At 36.4% G+C, this 25,187-nt stretch overlaps 4 protein-coding genes, 1 long non-coding RNA gene and 1 pseudogene across 5 annotated transcripts; 3 read left to right on the forward strand and 3 right to left on the reverse strand.

The window, feature by feature from the left end:
• Positions 1-31: 31 nt before the first annotated feature.
• LOC103869204 lies at positions 32-1,530 on the reverse strand (annotated as a pseudogene).
• A 1,196-nt stretch (positions 1,531-2,726) lies between these two features.
• LOC103868931 ((S)-ureidoglycine aminohydrolase) lies at positions 2,727-5,341 on the reverse strand. The gene is made up of 13 exons (XM_009146984.2): positions 5,178-5,341; positions 4,960-5,088; positions 4,526-4,613; positions 4,361-4,437; positions 4,234-4,273; positions 4,062-4,128; positions 3,844-3,929; positions 3,666-3,747; positions 3,506-3,562; positions 3,382-3,420; positions 3,214-3,284; positions 3,091-3,144; positions 2,727-2,951 (listed from the first exon to the last, which is right to left on the reverse strand). The coding sequence occupies exons 1-13, from the start codon at positions 5,215-5,217 to the stop codon at positions 2,882-2,884; spliced, it is 900 nt and encodes a 299-aa protein (XP_009145232.1). The 5' UTR covers positions 5,218-5,341; the 3' UTR covers positions 2,727-2,881.
• A 187-nt stretch (positions 5,342-5,528) lies between these two features.
• On the forward strand, positions 5,529-8,737 carry LOC103868942 (ATP-dependent Clp protease proteolytic subunit-related protein 4, chloroplastic). Its single transcript, XM_009146993.2, has 8 exons — positions 5,529-5,840; positions 6,360-6,563; positions 6,704-6,759; positions 6,980-7,106; positions 7,239-7,316; positions 7,556-7,669; positions 7,766-7,876; positions 8,534-8,737. The coding sequence occupies exons 1-7, from the start codon at positions 5,574-5,576 to the stop codon at positions 7,835-7,837; spliced, it is 918 nt and encodes a 305-aa protein (XP_009145241.1). The 5' UTR covers positions 5,529-5,573; the 3' UTR covers positions 7,838-7,876; positions 8,534-8,737.
• LOC117133507 lies at positions 8,459-9,840 on the reverse strand. The gene is made up of 2 exons (XR_004457358.1): positions 9,587-9,840; positions 8,459-8,775 (listed from the first exon to the last, which is right to left on the reverse strand). It is a non-coding gene; the product is annotated as an uncharacterized LOC117133507 (long non-coding RNA).
• A 5,967-nt stretch (positions 9,841-15,807) lies between these two features.
• On the forward strand, positions 15,808-17,227 carry EXPLB1 (expansin-like B1). Its single transcript, NM_001301906.1, has 4 exons — positions 15,808-15,940; positions 16,282-16,391; positions 16,496-16,807; positions 17,030-17,227. Exons 1-4 carry the CDS (start codon positions 15,808-15,810, stop codon positions 17,225-17,227), a joined length of 753 nt encoding a protein of 250 aa, NP_001288835.1.
• Positions 17,228-21,147: 3,920 nt separating this feature from the next.
• On the forward strand, positions 21,148-24,372 carry LOC103868966 (general transcription and DNA repair factor IIH subunit TFB2). The gene is made up of 15 exons (XM_009147013.3): positions 21,148-21,472; positions 21,546-21,713; positions 21,921-21,989; positions 22,070-22,163; positions 22,291-22,391; positions 22,473-22,518; positions 22,598-22,657; positions 22,745-22,813; positions 22,908-22,991; positions 23,108-23,191; positions 23,295-23,380; positions 23,462-23,552; positions 23,685-23,765; positions 23,907-23,981; positions 24,069-24,372. Exons 1-15 carry the CDS (start codon positions 21,360-21,362, stop codon positions 24,204-24,206), a joined length of 1,359 nt encoding a protein of 452 aa, XP_009145261.2. The 5' UTR covers positions 21,148-21,359; the 3' UTR covers positions 24,207-24,372.
• Positions 24,373-25,187: the final 815 nt, after the last annotated feature.

Consider the following 25,187-nt stretch of genomic DNA (forward strand, 5'->3'; position numbering starts at 1 on the left):
GATAGACCTGAAGTTGCAGGGAAGATAATCTGGAAGCAGAGATGATCCCAGACTTGCACTTTTGAACGCTTCACATTTTTTTTTACAATAGCTCATGAGGTGAGCTAAAGTACCTGGCCGGAAAGTCTACTCGACGCCTGCACCATTTGTTCAGAAAGAATACCGCAAACGGAGCAAACACTATGATTGATGTAATCGCTGGGTACGTGAAGAGGAAAACTTTCAATATGACCTCCCCAGGGCGGTGTTCCGTGTGGCATTGCGAAATTAGCGTCCCTAGAGCTGCTATGAAACCATAGAGAACCTTCCACATGGGGAGTCCAACTGTGAGAATCATGATCACATATAGAGATATGAAGAAAGCTATCCCATTGGGGATATAGAAAAATATGGCTTCGTAGAAAGTCATAGTCATCTGCCCTGCCAAGTGGTCGTCCCTATCACCGCGCTTCGAATCCTCACTATCAGTATAGCCACCACAAGTATCACACTGCGACTGTCGTTGCTGTTCAGAGATGTGTTTCTAGTCTTTCTCAGATTGGTCAGCCCAAAGGCATTATTCCATTTCTCGATAAAAGATGGTTTTTTGCTCAAATATTTGGCGAGAGTTGTTATGGTAGTAGAAACTAGTCTTTCTCTAGCATTGTTGAATAGGCTACTAGTTGCTTCAGGTGAAAAAAGAGGAGATTGGTGAATTTGGAGTATATCCATCGCAGTCTTACCATCCAAGTTCTTCGCTTTTGCTTTCACGCTTCCACGTAGCAACTTCATGACCTGTAAAATCAAGGGCATTTAACTCCGCTTGTATGCCAAAAATATCTCAACAACTTTCACAAAGAACACAACCGAAGAAAACAAATTAACAGATGATGCTAGAGCAATATGAGATCATACATTTATTCATGAACTTGTATTGAATAAAACAAGAACCTTAGGGGGTAAAAGAGGAACTAAATGTAGAGAGACTTTTATAAACTCTTAGACTCGTATAGGACGAGATCCAGACTATGTAATTTAACTCTCTTTTGGATAACTTCTCCTAACTAGACTTGAATCAAGATCCCTATTAGGTGAGTTAGAAGTTTTAGCTACTAAACCAACTCGTTGTTTTCTTGGTATAAAAAAAGAAGGCGTTTACCTCAGGTTGATTAGTGAGTGCAGCAATATGCAAGACTGTTTTACCATCTTCATCCTTCCAGTCCAAGACCTCCTCCCTGTTGGCTCTCTTAACCCATCCCAACAGAACCGGTGGTTCTTCACAGCAATGTGAACTGCTGTCTCACACTTGATCGTCAAATCATCTATTGAAGAAGGACAAGAACACAATAACTCACCCAACAACTCTGCATCGCCTAATCTAGCCACATGATGCAAAGGAGTAATCCTTCCTCTTCCTTTGATGCTGACTAAGCCGATGTCCATTGCTATAAATCCTCTCACCATTGGAATGTGGTTGTTTCGCAGGGATAATTGCATAGGGCTGAAACCTGAAGCATTTAACTTCAAAGCAAGCGACGGCTTGAGAGTCATTAACTCCATGGGAAAGTGAGTTTGTCCTTTCTCTTCTGCAGTGTGTAGTGGCGTCTCACAAAAGGGCACTCTATCAAAGTGTTTTAGAATATATGGATCTTCTGCAACCAACTTGTAGAGTCTCTCAATATCTCCATCTTGAGCAGCTTTCTTGATTCTCTCATAGATATTATCATCTTGATTACTAGTATCTTACTCTATTGACATCCACGATAATAGACATAGCTTCACTAGTCATCCAAGCGGCTGCCTCCACAGTAATTTTGTTGACACCTGCTAGCACAAGCTAAAGTTAAAACAAGAAAATACAAAGGTCTTCAATCACCTGCCCACTACCTCTACAGCATGAAAATTAATTTTGATTAGTTCCGAGAAAGTGACAACTCATTTACTGATCATTTTAGTAGATGATCTTTATTAGAATCAAATGGTCCTCTTTAAATAGGAATGAACTTTGGCCAGCTAGCATTTTATACATGACATTTTAGAAATAAGAAAACTGACAATAAGCTATATTGAAAAGTAAATATTCTAATAAACTTTTTTGTTCTCCAATACTTGAACTTCATCTCCAAGTATGTGTGCTTTTTTTTTTTTTGAACCACTCAAGTATGTGTGCTTAAAGAGCCTATTTTCTATGGGAGGACTTTGATTATTATTACTTTTTAACAATAACATGGTCCCCCGTTGAACTAGCCGACTTTTCAAATGACATCTGGCTTGCATTTTAGCATAGAGTAAAATAGGTGATTCTTTGTACTGATCTCACGTCTTGTAAGTAGTATAATAGTTGATCCTTTGTCGCTGATGTCAAGTCTTGTAAGTACAACACCATTGAAACTATAAAATAATAATAATAGGAAACTGAGTGCTACAAGTTTGGGTGTAGGATAAGTTGGAAGGTGATTCATATTCTCTCTGTCATCTGCATCATAATAAACCAAGTGAGTTATATTCTGTTTACAAGTAGATCCTGGAAAGAAAAAAATAGAGAGGTAGCTTTGAAGGTTTCTGTCAAATTATATGGCCAAAGCTCACTTGCTCTCTCATTTTACGACTTATAGTACCACACTATAATTCAGATGTGGGGAGAGACATACAAGACTTGTACACCACGTCTTCTTTTTTGCACGAACAAGCATAGTTATGGAGGATCATTGACTTCTTGAAGGAAGCCGAAGTTGAGCATCATCAGATGAAACGTAAGCAACCTCTTTAATGTGATTTCATGTAGTAGATGCAACTGACATTTCAAATTTGTTTTCTTCATACAATTATGACACTAGTAGCTAACGTTTTTAATGAACATGAGGCTTTTACGAAATCACACCAAGTAATTTAGATATTCTGATCACAACGGATTGCGATTGACATCTTTGTACAACAAATACCGAGACCTAGTCTTTCCCAGCGCAGCATACCTGAAACAGCAAACAGTAGCTAAGAGTGTGTGGTCGAGTGATCTTTCCAGGTTATCAAGACACAGTTCCAATAGTGTTTGATCCTTGCAAAAGGTTCGAAACATAATATAAATTTTTAAGTTATGGGACAGTCTCTTACCATTGAGGAACAAAAGGAGCCATCCATATGACATCACCAGCCTGCACTGGATACCTATTTAAAGAGAAAGATCACATAAAAGTTAGAAACACTTCTTATATCATGTAAAATGTAGCTAAATACCAGTTATCGCCCAATCGATAAATGCCTTGGCCCTCCAGAAGCAACAAACCATGTTGGTTATAATGGACTTCCTGTTTGACATTTCAAAACCATATGAGAAGACTGAATCAAAAAGAGCAACTGATGGCATCAAAATCACTATGGTAATGAAGCTAAAGAGATCTGCACCTTAACATTGAGAAAGTCTCCAGGCTGAAAATCCATAATCTGCATATGACAGAAACAATACTAGTTAAACTTAATAAGTCGAAAGAAAGCTTAAATGTTTCATTAGATCAAATGAAGTGGTTACATGGATGTTGAAGTCATAAGCAAGGGAGACAGGAAGAAGTTTCCGCAGCTCAAAAACCTGTTATAATAACAAAATGGATTTTTCAGAGATGACTGATTTAGAATCTAAAACTTGAAATGGGATGCATTCTGAGAAGAGTGGAGAAGTTTTGCACACTTACCTCACCGGGAGTCTCAAGTAGTTGTTGCTTGTCAGTGGATCCAACGATAAGCTCTGTTGTGTGACTTCCTAAATGTTCATACCTAGAGATGTAGTAATTCCGGAGAAGTTTTAAAGTTATACACCGTAGAGAGGAGACCTGTAAATTGCTTTGTCATATTAAGGGTAAGAAGAAGAACCTCCGCTCAAAGACAACAAGTGTTGCAGACTCGACACAGTCCAAGGAATGATAAAAGTTTGGAGGTAGGTATGCATATGAATCAACCTACAGTAAAAAAATGGATTATAGGCAGAAAAATGAAGAAACTAATGGAAAAAATCTTGCAATCAAAGTTGAGTAGCAATGATGTAACCAGAAGAATGCTTGGGTAAATTGTTTTTTTCATACAAATCATACCGTCAATTTAATTGAAGAACTGGATGTGTTAGTAAGTGTCACAGCACCCTCAACCACGAATACAAGACTTGGAGAAGATTCAAGACATTTGAAAGAAATTAATAAGCATAATGTAGATTATAAGTACAAGTAAATGTTAAATAGAGAGAGGAGCTCATATAAGTAACAATACCGCTCTATGTCCTTTGGAGGTAAACCTGAACTTGACATTCCTGCAAGTGACAGTAGATAATCAGCTAGATAAGATGGTCACAAAAATTGTACGAGTAGATCAATAAGAAGATATATTGATTACAGACCTTTCATTTTAGCAAAGTACATGACAAAGTGAGAACCCATTGCTGGTGTGATCAAATACGCCCCTAATGTATTTGTCCTGTAAAATTTGAGCAACAGATAATATGCTTTAAGGACTTGTCAGACTTTTTGTAGCTATCAGAATAAAGAAAAAGAGATGTACGTACCAGTCAGGTAAAGGGCTGTATACATGACTTTCCGGTGTTATTAACGCATGATCTCGTTTGTATACACTTCTTGTATACCCCGGCAAGTCTAAAAAACAACGGGAATTTAGAAACTTGATGCTTAAGAAACATTATGAAGATCCAAATGCAGAATGATCAACCTAACACCAGATCAGAAAATGCATCTAAATATGCAAAGGGACAGCTTTTCAGAAGGAGACGAATCTGTATCCATAGAACTGAACTTCAACGCTTCCATAACTTCTATGTCAAGCACCTAAGTGATCAAAAGTTCAAATCTTTTTTGCAAGAGGAGAGGCTAAATGGTTGAAGAACTATCTAAACCGGATTAACCCTATTCGACAAGAAACCGAACTTAACCAAGTACCCAACTTTGTAAATGACACGAAGAGAATAAGAAAAGATTTGGAAACCTTGGAGGTGGGAAGGAGAGAGTGTTGGATTCGTGACTTTCCAGTAAATGGGTTTCGTCTTCTCATCGATCGAAGGCGAAGGCGCTGAACAAAACCCATCGTCGCTTTTCGAAGCTTTAACCAAAAGACCTTTTTGAAGGCAAATAAGAAAAGTTTTGATTAGTTTCACAGTATGCTTACAAAAGCTTCTGAATAATAATCTAAAGATTCGTACTTACTGATAATAATGATGAAGACGATTAGGTGAAGTGAACGCATTTTCGCTGAGGATTATAGTGGGAACCGATTCAGGTTCAGTACATTTACTCATTTGGTGGTTTATATAAAACCACACAAAATCAGAATACGACAGAAGATTTTGTCAGTGGATGTTTTGTTTGCTAGTCTCGTGAATTGGAGTTCCTCGGTTTAGCTAATTATCGCGTTTATTTCGGTTTATTCGAATAAAATCAAAACCGGTTTAAATTCCCCGTACCAGAGATAAACCGAAACTATTGGGCCTATTCTTTGAATTTGTATAGCCCATTAATACAGTTAGGTAGCCCGATTCGACACGTATTATCTGTTATCGTTTCGGGGTCTCAGTCGACTCTCTCTCTGCAACCAAGGAAAAAATGGAGGTAGCAGCAGCGACTGCGACGAGCCTCACAACGCTCCGAGCTCGTTCCCCAGCGATAATCCCGTCGTCAACACGTAACCTGAGATCTAAAGTGAGATGTTCTTCGTCTTCTTCTCTCAGAGCTTCCCTCTCGAACGGCTTGCTCTCCCCGTACACCGGAGGAAGCATCTCTAGTGACTTCTGCGGCGCCAAGCTTCGCTCCGAATCGCTTAATCCGTTGAACATCTCCAGCTCCAAGCCTAAGCGCGGTGTTGTCACTATGGTATACATTTCGCATCGTTTCTCGATTAAAAAAGCTCTCCACTGTTAGGTTATCGTAATCGAGGTTTTCGTGGCTGTGGCTGATTCAGAAATTGAATTGTCTGGCTAACCAATAGATTAGAGAGAGAGAGAGAGAGAGAGAGAGAGAGAGAGAGAGAGAGAGAGAGAGAGAGTAGATATAGGCAATTAGCTCTCAGTGTGAAGAGTGTTCATGCCTTTCATTTGTTTGATTGATCGAAGATGCTACATGTTTAGATAGAGGGTTGAGTATTAAGCATGAACCACGTTATGCGATTGCTCAATGAGAGTTCAGTATGTGTGTGCCACTTGCATATGCATCAATTGCTCTGATCTTTATGGCAATACATATTGTTACGAATCATCTGGCTGTCAATAGGGAATTTGGATTGACCTACCTATCGCAGTTAATTTGCAATGTTTGTTGATTACTTTCACCTTTGGTGAGATTTTATTTGTTTTCATGGCTCTTCTGAGTGTGCTTGCTTCTTTCCATCAACAGGTTATACCTTTTTCAAAAGGAAGTGCACATGAACAACCTCCTCCTGATTTGGCATCTTATCTGTTCAAAAACCGGATTGTATATTTGGGAATGTCTCTTGTACCTTCAGTCACTGAGTTGATACTCGCGGAGTTCCTTTACCTACAGTATGAAGACGAGGAAAAGCCTATTTACCTCTATATAAACTCGACAGGGACGACTAAGGTAGGCTTCCGTTAGAAAATCTGCCAGATTTGAGAATGCATGCTGAATAGTGAACTTGAAACTGTTGTTTGATGTAAATGTCTAAAACCATCACCTAATCTTCATAATGTATTAAGAGAATCTGTTTTCTTACATTTCAGAATGGTGAGAAGTTGGGCTATGATACTGAGGCTTTTGCAATTTATGATGTCATGGGGTTAGTAATCTTTATCCCTCTTATTTATTATGTCATTCTCGCATCTCTTTCTTAGCAAGAATCTATGATTAAACTCTAATCCTTGAACTGCTTTGGCCAAGTATTATAAACCGTAATTGAAGAAGATTTGCATCTTAAAAAATTTCTTGACTTATTATTTTGGGGAGACGGAACATATATATTCATCCAGGAACAACGCTTATATTATCTTTGACTTTAGGTATGTCAAACCACCAATCTTTACTCTTTGCGTTGGAAATGCTTGGGGTGAAGCTGCTTTGCTTCTGACTGCTGGTGCTAAAGGAAATCGTTCTGCATTGCCCTCATCAACTATAATGATAAAACAGGTTCTTCCTAATCTTTTTATTTTAGATTCTAACTGGCGACTGTTCTTTCCAGATTTGAAGCAAGTTAGGCTTAATGATTCACACGCGCCTATTACTCATCTGTATATTTTCTTTTGTTCGATAACTTTGTAGCCCATTGCTCGATTTCAAGGACAAGCAACCGATGTTGAAATTGCAAGGAAAGAAATCAGGCACATAAAGACAGAAATGGTGAGAAGATCAACTTTTTTATGAACTCATATAGATGAAAATCAGTTGCGGACCCTTGTGATATACGTAGAATATCATTGTGTGTGTGAGATATGTTTAACATGCGGGGAATGACTTATGCAGTTACTAGCAAAACTAAAATGATGTGTGCACTATCGTTCCTTTACTCTTCACTTTTACCTTCAAACTTATCTGATATTATTACACGTGTTTCCGTTCTATGTAATGTTATACTCAAGGTCAAGCTGTATTCAAAGCATATTGGTAAATCACCGGAGCAGATTGAAGCTGACATGAAACGCCCGAAATATTTTAGTCCCAGTGAGGCTGTTGAATATGGGATCATTGATAAGGTACGCTAAATGACATGAGTGATGTTGTTCTCCGTCAACATAGACTGGTTATCTTCTGCAGAGTTGACTCATTCTCTCCCTGTAATTTGTTTGCAGGTGGTTTACAACGAAAGGAGCAGCCAAGACAGAGGAGTAGTGTCCGACCTTAAAAAGGCACAACTCATCTAAATGTTGGAATAGTCTTCTTAAATCTCCCGTGATTAACAGGTAGATGTTGAAACTTTCTCGCTTTCATTCTGCATAATGATGAAATGGCTTTTTAGAATTTAAACTTCTATACAATGAATAAAGTTTACACTTCCCGCATATTCTGGAATCATGAGCTACTTTCGTTATGTCAATGTTGGACCAATGATTCCATAGTTAGGAGCATTTACTAATAAAGAGGAACACCTGTAATATCTCTAATACTTTTTAATTACTTAAGCGTTCAAGCAAGCGAATACACACACGGGGACATACGTTTGGTAATGTAAGTGCGTGTAGTGGCCTCGAGTCTTCTAGTTTTGCATCCCCTTTAGTTCTAATAGTTACTTCCCATCTTTCTCCTTTGTTTCTCTCTTAGGACCCATTTTCTCTTAGTGGTATCATTTTCATTGCCCATTACAACAAACTTCACTATTGATGGCCGACACATGTCCAAGGATCCATGCACTTACAAACATCAGAATTCATATATCATTTGCTGTCTTAAACAAATTACTAATCTAAAACCCATGTACCTGATTTAATCATTTGCATATTAACATCTAGCATGATAGGTATTGGTGACAAAGTAATTTTAGTCTACTTGTAATTCTATTGGCTTCTCCTTTTTAATACTTACTTTATTATGAAACTGTCATCATGTTGCTTTGGTTTTAGGTTGGTGATCTGACTGTGGATCAAGGAGACATCGACACCGAACCAAAGTAAAAAAAAGGTATTGAAAACATCACTTAGTGCTTGAATTTTAGGGTTATTTGAACAGAAACAAACCTTATGTGTAATGCCTAGAAACAGAATTGGTGTATCTTCACTATGTTTCAAACATTTAAAATGAATCAGTTTCGTTATTCGTACGTTTAATGTCTATTTTTCATTAGTATTTGTATTTGTGTGTGAACCTATAACGTCCCGACCCGCCCACGGCTAATGGGCCACCCATGCCCGCTCTCTCGGCCCGTGGGTCCCATCCCGTCTGACAGTCGGTCCGTTAATTTTCCAAGGCTCGAAATCATTGTTTACTGACCTTGCAATCACCACCCGACCTTTTCCCATGCTTTGGCCTCACTCGCACGCTATCGCGAATCACTTTCCGATAGGTCACCCATCCTTCCACTACTCCAGCTCAAGCACGCTTAACTCTGGAGTTCTTTCAGGATGTGTTCCGGAAAAGGTAAGTCAACTTTTGGTGACATAGGTAGCCAAATCAATTCTCTTAAGCCTTTTTCACATATCACAACTCGGGATATTACAATTCACCCCCTCTCAAAGAACGCAACGTCCTCGTTGCACCCCCGACAGGTCTCAAGACGCCTCTCAGGTCGGAACTGAGATGGCTAACCAGCTCTGATACCACTTATAACGCCCCGACCCGCCCACGGCTAATGGGCCACCCATGCCCGCTCTCTCGGCCCGTGGGTCCCATCCCGTCTGACAGTCGGTCCGTTAATTTTCCAAGGCTCGAAATCATTGTTTACTGACCCTGCAATCACCACCCGACCTTTTCCCATGCTTTGGCCTCACTCGTACGCTATCGCGAATCACTTCCCGATAGGTCACCCATCCTTCCACTACTCCAGCTCAAGCACGCTTAACTCTGGAGTTCTTTCAGGATGTGTTCCGGAAAAGGTAAATCAACTTTTGGTGACATAGGTAGCCAAATCAATTCTCTTAAGCTTTTTTCACATATCACAACTCGGGATGTTACAGAACTATTTCTTGAATTGGATGGATACATTAATGAGCGATGACTTAACACTTTAAACTTACCAACCCCATTATATGTAAGCCCTTTCCCTATAAAAAGCCCACACTTGTCAGAAACACGCAATGTTTTGTTTCTTTCGTTTATTGGACTTAACGTGTCAACTGTTTAAATGACGTCATCGGGTACATTACGTGCCGGCGAATACGAAATTTACCGGCGCAAGAATTTAACAAATGAGTGTGGGTTCCCACATTGGAATAACATGGAAACGAATTGTGTTTTTCGTTTCTGGAGTGAGAGTGAGCCGACAAAGAAAAAGAAGCTAAAGAGTGATCTAAAACAGAACCAATTGTAACTTTGTAAGGTTCGAGTATTCCATTGCCTAGCAGTGGCGGAACTAGGAGAATAGGTGGGTCAGCTGCCCCTCCCTCCCCCCCACCGATTTTTTTTGGGCGTAAATTTGTTTAGAATTTTAATATGTCCTGGATAAAAATTGAATTTACAAATATATTATTAGTGTTTTGTCATTTTGCTCCGGATAAAAATTCATCCTAGATCCGCCACTGTTGGCTAGTCAAGAAATCCATCAAATGTTCCACCTCGAATGAGTTTATGGAGTATATTGTTATTCAATATTATACCGCAATGAGTTGCTCGCTAGATCATACCGGTCATCACAATATAGTTTTTTTTGGTCTAGCTACCAGAATAATCTGCTTTGGTGGTAAAGGAGTTGCAACTGTAATTTCCACCACCGGGATCCAATTCGTGCTGGGAATGATTATTTTCAATGTTCAGATTTTCGGCAAAGAGGTGAAAAACATTTTTTCGCAGTAAATATTTAAACCTCGCAACAGCATATACATGAGAAAATCTGAACTTTGCCTATAACTATACCAAACTTTATCACATAGTTTAAAAATCTTAAGAGCATTTCTATTTTACCTCCATATTTTTAATTTAAAATAAAGGAATTCTATTACAAGGCTGGATTTTTTTTTTAACACAATATTACAAGGTTGGATATTGTTCGAATGTAAAACTGACTTCATCTACTTTTTCTTAGCAAAAATATAGTGGAATGTTTTTTCTCTTTTTTAATATAGAGGAAAAAGCATTTCTTTGTATTTCCTCAAAATAATATTTTTATATTATAGAACCATACATTGAAGCAAAATATTTTTTATAATACAAATATATAGAAATAAGCTGGAGATGATTTTATCTCCTAATTAATCGGAAGGAATTTATTTCCACTACCCTCACTTATGTAATAGTTGGTGATAGGTTAATATATTTTGTGTTTTTTTTTCAGTAATGTGTTGTTGTGTATATAGTACTTGTTAATAGTGAATTGAACATATAATGTAAAATTATATTAAATTTCAATAACTTTGCATTTATGCATTTGTCGATTTTAAGATTAATGGTTTCAACGTCAAAATTGTATTTTATTTTTTTCATATTTTTGAACATAATAACTTTTAAGATGTTTTTTTTCCTCTCCCCATATTTTGATCTTGCGCCGTCACCATCTCTGTTTTTCGTTTACCTTTCTTGTGTGCGGTACTTCTCACCATCACCGGAAAAAGACTCACTTCCTGTTATTGTTCTTCCTCGCCTTCTTTGTCGGTGAAGTTATACATAATTTGTTGTAAATCAACTTTATAAGTTCCCAGCTGTGTGGTTGTTTCTCATAATACTGTAGACTTTTCCAGTTAATATTGGTTGCTTCTCTTCTTCCTTAGATTTCGGCTGATGTTAGGAACTGTATCTCTTTGGTTTGGGTCAGATTTTAGTCATCTTTGATGTTGTCTTCCTCGTCGTTGGTTTACTGTCAATAGTCCTTACTCGTCTTGGTTTTCAAAATCTAGTTTTTGGGGATCTGACTTCTATGCTCTCTTTCATAGCTCGAGGACAGCTCCACAATTTGCTGATTTTGTTTTGTCTCCCTTTCCTTCTCTGTTTTCTCATCTCGTTGCAGCTTTCATCGCTGCTCGTATCTCTTGTAGCTCTCGCTCTCACCATGCTTACCACTCTAGGTTTGGACAATGTTTTCGTTTGTGTATGTTATGTGGGCTTTGAAGGTTATTTCTGGTTTCAAGCTTATTCTCTGATTTCGCGGTGGTTGGTTTTTATTATCCCTCTCTCAGATTGTTTCTCTTCTTCTCATGTTTCCTTTGGTATAGGTGTGCGGAGTTAATATCTTGGAGCTTTGATCTTTTCTATCCAGAGCTTTGTGTTTCTTCACTTTCATGGGCGCCTTGTCTGTTTTTGTTTAGTTTGTGAGGTATTTTTTACCTTTTTGCTAGTAGTTGTGCTTCTAGTACTTTATACATGTATCTTCCTGCTTTTTGGTGACTTTGGCCTTCCGATTATTATTCTCCATCGGGTCTGCTTTCTTGGTTCTTTGCATTGACGCTTTATCGCGCTTATTTTTGTTTGGGGGATTGTTTTGTTTCAGATTTTATCTCTTTATCTTTTTAAAAAATTTTTGACTTGTTCTGGCTAAGACACTCGTTCTTGATCTCATTTCAGCTCTAGACCTCTATTGAATTAGTGATATTATGGCCTTTTGTTTTTCGAGTGATAATGGAGGTTTTAGGTTTAAATTTTGTGGTGTTCTCTAGTTTCTTATTTTTAGTTTGGTTATTTATAACTTTAATAGTAAAATAAATATATAATTTGTAAAAGAAATAATAGAAAATAGTAAAAGTAATACAATGATGAAAGCTTATGTTGTTTTTAGTTGTGAATAAATTAAATATTTAAAATACATTTATATTATTTTACTTATTTTAAAATATTTATATTTAGTGATCAATAAAATAGATTCTCAAACTATAATGATATTTAATGTGAGAAGGATTAGATAGTACACAATTAGAAAGTGATGGGATAAATTGTAATAATCTAAAAGAAAAAAGATCTAAAATATAAAAAGAAAAAACATGTGGACACATGTCAACAAACCCCTATTTCACATGTCAATAGATTGGAAAACTATGTTTTTTAACGCTGATTAATATATGATATAACAATTATGAGAAAGATTACATAGACGATTCGACAACTGACAATACTACCTACCTTATAAGGATCTACGCTTAACTGGATCACCTGAACCGTCCTACGAAGATCTACGCTGACCGGATTTACTTGCACCATGTTGAAGATCCATTGTTAACATTTCTTCTATAGTCTGCATAATTATTTAATAAATCGCTTTCTCCTAGAATTGAAACGTGGACTTCTTATAGAGCTGGGTTGCGGGTCAAATCCGCCCCGCTGACCCGCCAACCCGCGGGTAAACTGATTTTTTTTACTTAAAAAATTTGACCCGCTTGATCCGCAAGAAAAAAATATGAAATCCGCACCCGCCCCGTTTAAACCCGCGGGTGATCCGCTAGACCCGCGGATAATATTAATAATATTAAAAATTATTAATTTAAATATTTTATTAAAAATAACAATAAAATTTAATATTTTAAATATTTATTATTAAAAATAACAATAAAATTTAATATTTTAAATAATTTTTATTAAAAATAATAAATATTAATCTCTTTATAATTAAAATTAAATTATTTTTAAAAAATATTCTATTTAAAAAAAATATTTTAAAAAAAAAATCTTTTTTTTTTAGTTTTTGCGGATTCGCGGGTACCCGCACTGAATTTTGGCTGATCCGCACCCGTCCCGCATAAAAATCACTCAACCCGCACCCGCACTCGCGAACCAAATTTTTCAAATCACTCGACCCGCACCCGCCCCGCAGCGGGTCAAATGGGGCGGGCCCCGCGGATAATGATTCATATTCCCAGCACTAACTTCTTATAATGCGCAATCTGCAAGAAATTGCATAGCCTGGGATTTGAACTGTAGACTTGGGTATAGAAGCTTTTAAACCTTTAACTATGATTGAAAAACTATGGTTTAGTGACAAGTTTAGAGTTTTTAAACGGCAACCTTTTCATTTTAATTAACGGAGAAGGGGTGTAGAAAAGTTTCGACATTAGAGCACCATTAACCATGGGTGTTTAAGGGGTGCTTAGATTTTTTTAATTAAAAAAAAGGAAAGAGAAGAAGAAGAAGAAGAAGGAGTGCTTAATTAGACATCACAAACACCTGTTGTTTGCACTATTTGCGGGCCCTACTGACACGTGACGACCCGCGATTGATTCTTTTTTTTAATCAAAAAAAAAACCAAAAAAAAATAAATAATTAAGCACCCCAATGGAGTGCTAGTGATGCTCTTAAGGGTAGTTAGGAATTGGGTCTTACGAAAAATTGTTTAGCTAACGACTGAGGTAAAAAAAATTGTGTAGTCCATCGGTACGTGTAGACATTAGCCGTGTTCGTTTGTTAACCGCAAGACGCTCCCGCTGCGGCAAGAAAAAGCACGGTGATTATGATCAAAATAATAGAATCCGAAGCTAAAGTAACTGCCAACGATTTCCGGAGACACAAAAAACAAGACGCTGGTGCTGCTAAAATTTTCAGCGTCTCTTCTACTGCCCTTGAGTCATCGGTGTTGCGTGTTGTTAATCGCCGCTGCGGTCATGGGTGTTGTGTGTTGACGTGATTCCCGTTTAATTTTTGGTCGTTGCCGCTGCGTCTTGCGGCTAAGAAACGAACACGGCTATTATACGCTATTACCCCAAAGAGTAATTGTGTTAGCAACGATGAATGAATGTGTATAAAGTATTAACTTTTCATGAAATGATTATCTCACTCACAAGAATATTATATAAACTATGACAAAGAGAATTTTTATAGGAAGTTAGGAGACTAAAAATATCATTATAAGTGGATTACAACCAAACCAACAACAAAGAGGGTTTACTATATATGAATCTCATTTTATTAGACTTATAGAATCCTTTTTGTCTTTCTCCTCCTACTCTTACATTATATAAAAACGATTAATTTATTCAAATAAAGAGCAAGGCTGCTAATCATATACCCTACCACCCAATGTGTTTTATTCACATCACTAAAAATTATGACATACATAACAAGGATTACGTGGTGTGTTTATCTTAATTTGAACATCAATGAACAAACATATTTCGTGAAATACTTTAGTCAATTTGTGAATTATATAAAGTAAAATGCTTTTTTTTTCAATTTGCCATATCTATCGATGCGCGCGATAGTAAGTTAAAATCAACGTGCGTGTGTTTTTATAGGTTTTTGTTTACTTCAATGTGTGGCATGGAAGAAAAATTTATTCGTAAGACAACCAGCCGATCAAAGTCAGATACTCCAAATGAAGATTTGGACTCGAGTCACTCGACTGATCAAGATTCAAGCAATATGAGGAAGAAGAAAAAAAAAACTCTTCTGCGATAATGACCTAAACTAGATCATGTTTTGAGGTTCTTCCAACCCTCTCCAATAGCAAGTTCAATTTGGGAGGATGTGAACTGATATTTTTCCAAACTATTTCCAAGGCATAAATAGATTGTATAGAGGTCATAATAAATTAATTATAGGTGAGGCATGCATAAAACTTGAACTCAAGACATAGGTGTCAAAAAAAAAGAAGATTTTAACCATCATTCTCAGCACAATAATAACATCTGACCCCCTCCAACCAAAAAGGCTCCGCCACTGGGTACAACTTGCTAGCCCATATATTTTATCAGATGATCTTTTTGTTAATATTTTACACAATCTGAACTACTAAAATGCTAGTAGTGAAAAACAATGAAAACTCTGCGAGTCCAAATAGTAGCACGCTTGGCATATTCTATTGACTTCGTTCACTGATTACACCAAACAACTAATCGTAAGTCAATCTTATAACTATTAGGTGTCATGAACTTCTCGTTTTGGAGGCACAACCTATCTTTCTTTAATAATTACTAGACCCCAAAGATACACCCCCACCATTGTATTTTGCTGTATTGGGCAGACGATGTATATATGATATAAACATTTTATTTAATACATTTGACCCTCTCAAGCTAAACTATCAAATCGGGTAATGCAATTACGCGTTATAACTTATATATAGCTAGATTACTTTTTGCCAAGTGGAAAGAAAAGAATAGTAACGATGCTCGATCAAATTGCATATAATATTGTAATAGACACCCATACCTTCAACTATAAATACCTTGTTAAACTTCTCCTCTGTCTTCACATATCTTCTGTAACACATATCTATCTTCCCAAATCACTTGTTAAAAATAATCTTACAATAGTTACATATAACAATATGAAGACATTTAACGTCTTGCATCTTCTGCTAGTTCAAGTCATTGTCCTTTTGCCTCTCCTTTGTTTATCTGATGACTTTGTTAGCTCTAGAGCTACTTATTATGGCAGTCCCGATTGCAAAGGAAACCCTCGTACGTATTATTTTCTTATATTTTTGTATCTTAATTATTTCATTTCTTTTTAGTATTCTAAGCATGTTTGGTAACCCTACATCAAAAGGAACAACTCAATAGTCAATTCTATCAAGCTTAACTAATTATTTTATGTAGCATATACATATAGGTTTATCTAAACTCTTAATTCATATATATGAAAATGATTCCGTTAAGTTTCCATGTCTCTTGTTCGAATATGACATTACGTTTAGTAATTAGTTTTTTTTTCAAGAATCCATTGGTAAAAAAAATTATTGATTTCAGCAAAAAGAAAAAAAAATTATTGATGATAATATGAATAATTGCTGATTATGCAGGAGGAGCATGTGGGTATGGAGAATTTGGAAGAGATATCAATAATGGTGAAGTGAGTGGTGTTTCATCGAGACTATGGAACAATGGAACTGGATGTGGTGCTTGTTACCAGGTTTTTATACATTATCTAATCTAATATATTATCAATAACAATATGCTATAGACCGTGTCACTATCATTACTAAACTAATATCATTAATTGATAATTATTAAAAGGTGAGGTGCAAAATACCTCCGCACTGCAACGAGGAAGGAGTATACGTAGTAGCTACGGACTATGGAGAGGGACATGGCACAGACTTCGTTTTTAGCCCAAAGGCTTACGGCCGTATGGCGCGGCCAGGCACAGAGGATCAGCTATATTCCTTCGGTGTGGTCGACGTTGAGTACCAGAGGGTCCCCTGTAAGTACGATGGGTACAATCTGGTGTATAAGGTCCATGAGAAAAGCTATAACCCTCATTATCTTGCCGTCCTTATCTTGTACGTTGGTGGTGTCAACGACATCCTTGCCGTTGAAGCCTGGCAGGTAAATTGATCTAAGATACAATATGAAAAACGCTAACGTTTTGAAATCTTGTTCCAAGACTCCTTTTAGCTCTAGTTCTAACACTTTGTCTGAACTTAAGCACAATGATATTCCACAATGCTCATTATTAAGAAAAATGTATTTCTTAAGACTAAAAAGATAGTTGTAAGCAAAGGGTTTGATGTTTTTATGACAATTTTTGAAAATTGATATATGATTCAGGAGGATTGCAAAGAGTGGCGACGCATGAGAAGAGTGTTTGGAGCGGTTCACGATCTGCAAAATCCACCAAGAGGCACTCTCACTTTGAGGTTTTTAGTATACGGAAGCGCCGGTATCAATTGGATTCAATCTCCAAACGCTCTTCCCGCAGACTGGACCGCCGGAGCCACTTACAACTCCAACATTCTACTTACTTGATTCCTCTTTTGCAGCTCTTCTCTATCTCTTTCTCTAGTGTGTTTATATATAATGCATGGTTTCTCATGTGTAATGGCGCTATACATATTTAAATAATGCCCTCTAGAGTAGGGATAATCATCGATCCAGATTTATATAAGTAACATGTATTGTGTCTAAGATTTTCATGATTATAAGGTTTTGATTAATGAATATATGTAACAAATAACTAAAATTGTCGTATATTCTTTTTGATACAGCAAGGTCAGTCGTAGACCTCGAAATTTACCTGAAATAACCGTATCACGGGCGAAAACTGAAGAGAACACAAGAACCCGAATATATTCTACTTTAAAATATTTTGAATATCTAGACCAAACTAAAAAAGGAATGACTATTTAAAACATATAAAAATAGTATATATAGTAAAATAGTCTATATTTAGAATCAAAATTCTCAAAATACAAGTTGATTCATATGATTTTATTATAATTACAAAATAATGAGTCCAATTCATTATCCAGTCAACTACTATACACCTCGACGTATTTCGGAAAACTAGTTAGTTTTGGATTCAAGTGGCATTTCAACCATGACCACAATTTATCCGCTGATTTTTAAAGATCAGTTGGTTCGGATCTAAACTATATAAGATAGTATTCTAGAATCTTTTTGACTATTTGTTCGAGAACTACGATTTTTGGTTCTGGAACTGAATCATTTCGATATCGGCTCTAATTTTTAAAAAGAACATACTCATTAGGATAGACTAATTTGATCTTATTGTTGTTGTAGTTAAAGAAAGCAACCCCAAATACTCCTCTAGAAAGATCAAATGAATCATAATTGATAAAAAGTTGCTCAATATTTTCTTTTGGTCAGCTACATAAAATTTAGAGAAATTCCCAGCTAAAAAAGTTTTTGTAACAAATATAGACCTTAAAAATAAAATGACCAAAATAGACTTAAATGTTTTATCAAAAAAATAAATATACACTTATACCATATAGTTAATTAATCTAGATATTAGGGTTTACAGTTAAGCGGTGAAATTTAAGGTTTAGAGTTGAGGAGTGGGTTTTGGAGATAGGATTTCAAACTTTAAAAAATTAAAAAACAAAATTAAAAATTTTCAAAAAAAAAATGTTATTTGGTCATTTTAGTTTTTGAGTTCTAGTTTTATGACAAAAACTTAAAAATGTCTATTTGAGATAATTGCCCTCAAATTTATCTAAATAGTTTATTATCTTTTGGATATTTTCTTTTTGGTATTACTTTTTAGATAATTCGTTTTCATTTTTAGATAATTTGTGTACTTTTGTATAATTTTAATAAAAACGAATTTAATAATCTAAATTACCCATACCAATACTTAAAACAGATACGCCGTCGTATAGAAAATATACAAAACCGCAGCTTTCTTTAGTAAAGAACTAGGTTAATACCAGCGCTTCGCAGCTGGAAAAAAATTTAATTATTGATTAGATATATAAGATTAGGTTAATGATATGAGTGTTAATGTTGAAATTTTCTAATTTTAGCTATGATTTTCTTGGCTTAGCATTATTTTGGAACAAATTTAATAACAATTGAAAATTGTTTTGTATTTTAGAGATGGAAGATGCTTTTATAGGTCTCGAGTTTAAAAATTAACTTTTATAATTTCTCCATTTTCAATATATGCTATATTATAATTGTGTACATAAGTTAATAATAACAAAATAATCTTTTAATTTTTATATATTTATATTTTACACACATTTAATTAATTATTTACATAATCACAATGCAACTAATGATAAAGAAACTGAATACAAATAGTCATATAATACAAAAACTAATAATTTTACATTAAAAATTAAAAACATCATCTAATATAAAACAAACAAAATTCTCTAAAAAGTCAAGTAATAAAAAGGAAAAAATATTTATTTTGGGTTATAATATGTTTTGTGAATTGTCAAACAAATATGCAAGAAGTGCGTACATCTAATTAGACAATAGGTTTATGAAGTTTTGAATCTGTTGCTGTTTTGTTTACATACTCTTTCAAAGTCTCCTGCTTCATATAAACCTGTTTTACACCAAATCTAAGATGAACCTCTTTCAAATTGGATTTACTCCACTCTTCCAACCTTTTTTTTATCCCTTTGGTGTTTCATGAAATGGTTGTATAGGCTTTTGGTATCCCAAGTCTTGTGTAGATAGGGTCAATCTAAACAATGTCTGGATAAATGGTTGATCCTTGGAACACAAGCATTAAATTTTATTTTATTTTAACAAATTTTTTTTGTTGTGAAATTTGAGACATTAGTTTCATTCAACATTTTCATGCTCTGAAATGTGCTTCTCTCAGTGGATCCAATTCAAGATATCTATAGCTTCTTTTCCTGATTTACTTCTGTCATGCTCTGTCCAGCATTCTTTGACTTAGTGAATTCTCCCAGTAAACATTTTTTTAGTTGGTGTAGAAGCTGCAAGTACAACCCTCTTGGCATAGCCCACCTTATACACTACTTGCTTTATCCTTTCTAACTTGTCCCTCTCCTGTGATATATTTTTATCACGTCCTTGAGAAGAACAACACATCATAGACATCCTGCTCATTTCCCACCACAATCGAGATGTCTCTATATGTGTTGTGTTAGACTTCAAACTAATTCACCAAACTTAACACGCACATTTTAAGGAGTTGAAAAATCTTGACATGAACTTCCTTAAGAATTTCCACTATATGCAGTTTATGAGCTCCATCAGATGTGCCCTTTGTTTGCTGTCTCAGCCAAAGAGACTGACATTCTTTAACAAACTGAAAATACAGAACCATAATGAACTGACTTCCCATTCCCACTTTCTTTTGCCTGGTTTGAGGTACCACAACTCAGAGCAGTTCCCTTTTCTCCACATACTGAGGTTATCACTTTCATATTAGATGCATCCCATGAATCCACTGCACACAAGAACATGAGTTTCAAATTATCACTGAAAATCTCTGTCAAGCTTCATAAATCAAAACTCTTCCTCAGTTTAAACATCACCCATGACGTGTCTACTTGTGAAATCATTCTCCGTCTTCGAGAAATACTCGTTTTCTGAATTTCTAATTTAAACTCTAAGTTTTGAGGCATTTTCTCTGCTTCTTGTGACCTGTTATTTGTTCAGAATTTCTAATTTAAACCTTTGTCTACTGTTGCAGTTTGCATCTTTATCCAGTCATTCGCTTCTTTGACAAGTAAAATGTATGGTTCTTCTTGCTGAGTGACCAAAACAGCTTCAGATCGTGAGGCTGTTATGTCCTGCAACTGATGTTCTAGACTCGAATTAGTCATCTCCATAGCTGCAACTGGTGATTCACTCTTCTTCTCCGCACCAGGACACCCGAAAGCAACACCAACATACAATGAAGCAGAACCGGTTAATATTACCATACCATACAAAAATCACCGGTTATGATTCGAACCGATTTCATATCTTACAACTCCTAGAACCCTAGAAGTCCAAATCGTGATGCGGCTGGAGAAGAACTCGACGCCGACGAGGCCCGATGCGGCTGAAGAAGAACTCGACGCCGACAATACTGGACCGTCTGAAGAAGAACTCGACGCTGACGACCTTGAAGAGTGCCGCGGATCCCCTGCTGTTTGAGCTAGATCCTCGTGATGCGGCTAGAGACGAACTCGAAGCCGACGAGCCCAGAGAGTCTGAAGAAGAACTCGACGCCGACGAGGCGGAGAGTCTGTAGAAGAACTCGACGACGAGCTCGGAGAGGAGGAGGAGGAAGAGATGAAATAGAGGAGGAGGAGGAGGAGGAAAGGACTCGACGACGAGCTCAAGACCACGGCTCAATTCCAGTGACGTGTTTTATCAAAATGAGTTGATTGGTTTCTCAATTTTTTCATTTGATGACATGTCAATCCCACAGCCATTTTAAGTGCTGAGGTGTCATGCTCTTGAGAGAACCTAGCCTAATTATTGTGTTGATTAACCAAAGCAGAGAGGTGAAGAAATCGATCGATCTTCTTCGTCTTCGATTTTAGGGTAATAAATCGATTGTGGAGTTTCATTCTTCTTTTGGATTTAGGGTTTGAAGAGGAGATGCTCTAATCATCTACCTCTCTGAACCAATCCCTGTGAGAGTAGCAAATCAACCAAGATGCCGCAAGTTAAGATCATCGCGAAAAACTTCATGGACATGGTGGCCTCTCTTACCGCCATCAAGCTCGACAAACTCTACAACAATGTCTTCATCTGCGAGGCCATTCTCAGGTTTAGTTTTGTTCCTCATCAATTTGAGTAAAAGTTTGTGAGATCTCACCTTCTTGATTGTGGGTCGAATCAGGTCTCTGCCGCCTCTCGCCAAGAAATACGTATTGCAGTTGCTTTTCATAGATGATCCTGTACCTTGCACGAGGATTGAGGAGTGGGTGCTTCCTGATGGCCTCTCTAAGCATAGAGTTGCTATAGACCGCTTGATTCAACTCAGGATTTTTACTGAAACCGTAGATAGGTATGCTTTTTATTTTATCTGAAATCTAAAGTGATCAACTTTGAAGTTTTATAACGAGTTAGAGTAGTTAAGTTCTTAGTGTTGGAAATTAACACTCTGAGCTTCTCTTCTTATACTTACTCACTCTGCTTTGATTGATATGTGGCAAGGTGATAGTTCCAACTCTTTTGGGTTTAATGTTTAAGGCTGCTCTTATGACGTTTTCAGGAGAGAGGGAACCTGTTTCAGCCTAAATCCTACATTTCAGAACAATCTTCAGAAACATATTATCTCCGGGTAAAGATACTAAAGTCTTCTTTTTTCTTTTTTGTTTGTTTCTCGAGAAGATGCTAACGAGCTAAGCTTGAGATTTGCAGGGGAGTTTTGCCTCGGGAGCCTATGAACTCCAGCAATGGCATTAAGCTTCCAAGTCTACAAGAACTCGAAACCTATGCACTCCAGCAATGGGAGGTGTGTCTGGTTTCTAAATTACGTATTCATAATACTAGTAAGATGGAAGTGATGTGTTAGAGAAATATATTTCAGTATATATTTTTGGTTAGTAGTATCTGATGATTTTGTGTTTATGTTTCGTCAGTGTTTTCTGCTACAACTCATAAATTCGGGTCAAGGTGAGAAGCTAACCGGCATCAGTTCGTCCATGATGAAAGTCTTCCAGCGAGGTTTATTGAGTCAGCGGTATAGTTGCTGTACATGTCTATAGATGTATAACGGTGTCATATATGCTGATTATTTCATACTATTCATGTGGTTTTACAGAGACAGAGATGGCCCGAGATTAACTGAGAGTGGCTTTCAGTTTTTGGTATGCAATGCAAGACGTTACTCATTGATCTCTTATTACGTGTATTCATATAAGTAACCTTATTGATCATTAATTTCAGCTGATGGATACAAATGCCCAGCTTTGGTACATTATCCGAGAATACATATCGAATGCCGAGGTTTGTATCAAGCCTTGACAAGGTCTGGTTAATAAGTTGGTATCTTTGTTTTCTCAGTATGAATAACCAAATTCCATTGGCCTTCAGGAGCGAGATGTAGATCCAGCGGACTTGATTTCGTTTTTGTTAGAGCTCAGTTTCCACGTTACCGGTGAGGTATAACAGAAGTCATTTCAATCGATCTTGTTCTTTTGTAATAGAAGATTGTTAACCAATTCGTTGATCTCAAACATTCTTATACACATTGCAGGCGTATAACTTAAATACCTTGACAGATGTTCAAAGAACTACACTTAAGGACCTTGCAGACTTGGGATTAGTCAAGCTTCAACAGGTTAGGCCATTGGTTATATTATTTTTTTCATTACCAAAAGGAGATCAACTCTGCAACAGTTAGAGAGATTATAGAGGTATTATCATATGCTGAACCAATCTTTATAATTATTATAGGGAAGGAAAGACAGTTGGTTTATTCCTACTAAGTTGGCTACAAATTTATCAGTCAGTCTTGCAGATTCATCAGTCCGAAAAGAGGTCACACCTTTTTGATTCTCCTTTTTTTTGTCCCATTTCGACTTACTACTACCAATAGTTCTCTTGATTTTGCGTATTATTGTGATTTGTTATACCTCACCAGGGATATGTCATGATGGAAACAAACTTCAGGATGTATGCTTACTCAACATCTAAGCTACAATGTGAGATATTACGTCTGTTTGCGAGGTAGAAGCTCGTAAACACTGCTCTGAAACTCTAGTGTGTTGAAATCCTTTAGGTCTAAGCAGTTGTTCCTCTATTTTCCAGGATAGAGTATCAACTTCCGAACCTTATTGCTTGTGCAGTTACAAAAGAAAGTTTGTACAATGCATTTGACAATGGCATCACATCAGACCAGGTAAGAGTTGGTTTCGTCTGAAAAATATTTACAGTACAAGAATCTTATGCTCTCTTTGAACTAAGACCCATTACTTTCCTTGAAATGTGTCTATGAATATTCTTTTTCCCCTTTTGTTTTTCGTGGTTGCAGATTATAACTTTTCTCCAGCAAAATTCTCATCCACGATGTGCCGATCGAGTCCCGTCTATTCCAGAAAATGTCACCGACCAGGTCTATACTCTCTATTCTCTTCTCCCATCTCGTGTCATTTAGGATTGGTTTATAGCTTGATAAAATTGTATACACTACCTCCACTTTCCATTCGTTGTGTGTGTGTTTGCTAACGAAGGTAAATGCATTATTTTTTGGCAGATCCGGCTTTGGGAGTCAGATCTGAAGAGAATCGAGATGACTCAGGCTCACTTCTATGATGAATTTCCTTCAAAGGTAAAACCCGATTCCTCTTTCTCTATATACATTCTCATATCTGAGAGCCATCATAGTAAATCTCGATAGCTGGAACTGTGTTGGCAGGATGTGTTTGAAGGAGCTTGCAACTTTGCTAGACAGTGGGGAGGCCTTCTTTGGGAAGACTCTAAGAGAATGCGACTTGTTGTGAAATCCGAAGTTCACAATCAGATGCGTGAGTATCTTCACACCCAAGGCAATTGAGAAGAAAGAAGAAACTCGACCATTTTCTTTTCTTATGTTAAAACAAAAAAAAAAGTCAAATGTTTTGATACTTCAAGATATGTTTTGACATGATGGTGTATAAACTATATTGACAAAAAGAAACTTTGGAGTGAGAAGGAAGAAAAGTGACAAACCATATTCTCAATCTGCTTATTCAAATTCTGCATCTGTTCAACCATACGGCGGACTTCAGATAGTACAATCTTCTCTGGGAGTCTGTTTATTTCTGCTGTCCTTTGTTGGGCCTGCAAGAGCAAAGTTTACCATCATTTTGATCATTTGTATCAGATAAAAAAGAGCAACCATGACCAACCCTTGCTGGAAGTCTTATCGTATTGTTGAACGGTAAAACATCAGAAGTCTGTCTATACGATTAGGCAAAACTCTAATGCAAGGAAGATCTGAGTTCATCAGTCACTTTACTAACAACCCAACTTTACTACCTCAGATGCTATTAAATTATCATAAACATAGATGTACACTATATACTGAAGTAAAGACCCTCCATACTATGGTGTTGTTTGTTTGCTCACTCAGAAGATGCAAATCGATGTTCGTTTTGTACATGCTACATCCAGATAGATCATCCATCCGAATTTTTAAAAATTCATTTCAAATTCTCACATAAATAAGGGTGAGTCTTGATAGTGCACCTGGATGCAGATGCATCTAGTTCAGTTCAAAATGATAAATGAAAAAATAACCTTTTAAAATTAAAATATTGTTTTCAAACCAAATATTATTTTTTTTTTTTTGCATATACATTTTTCTGTTATAACTGAAAAATACATTTTTCCACCAAAACTGAAAACACACACTTTTTCGCCAAAACCGCAAAAATACGTTTTCCGCAAAAAAAAACGTAAAAACACACATTTCCATAATATTTCAACTTCTAAAAATATTCTCATTCCAACATTTTAGTTGATGCAAATCTTAACGATTTTGTAATTTCTTTCT

Source organism: Brassica rapa, chromosome A01 (assembly GCF_000309985.2).
Source record: "Brassica rapa cultivar Chiifu-401-42 chromosome A01, CAAS_Brap_v3.01, whole genome shotgun sequence".
NCBI lineage: Eukaryota > Viridiplantae > Streptophyta > Magnoliopsida > Brassicales > Brassicaceae > Brassica > Brassica rapa.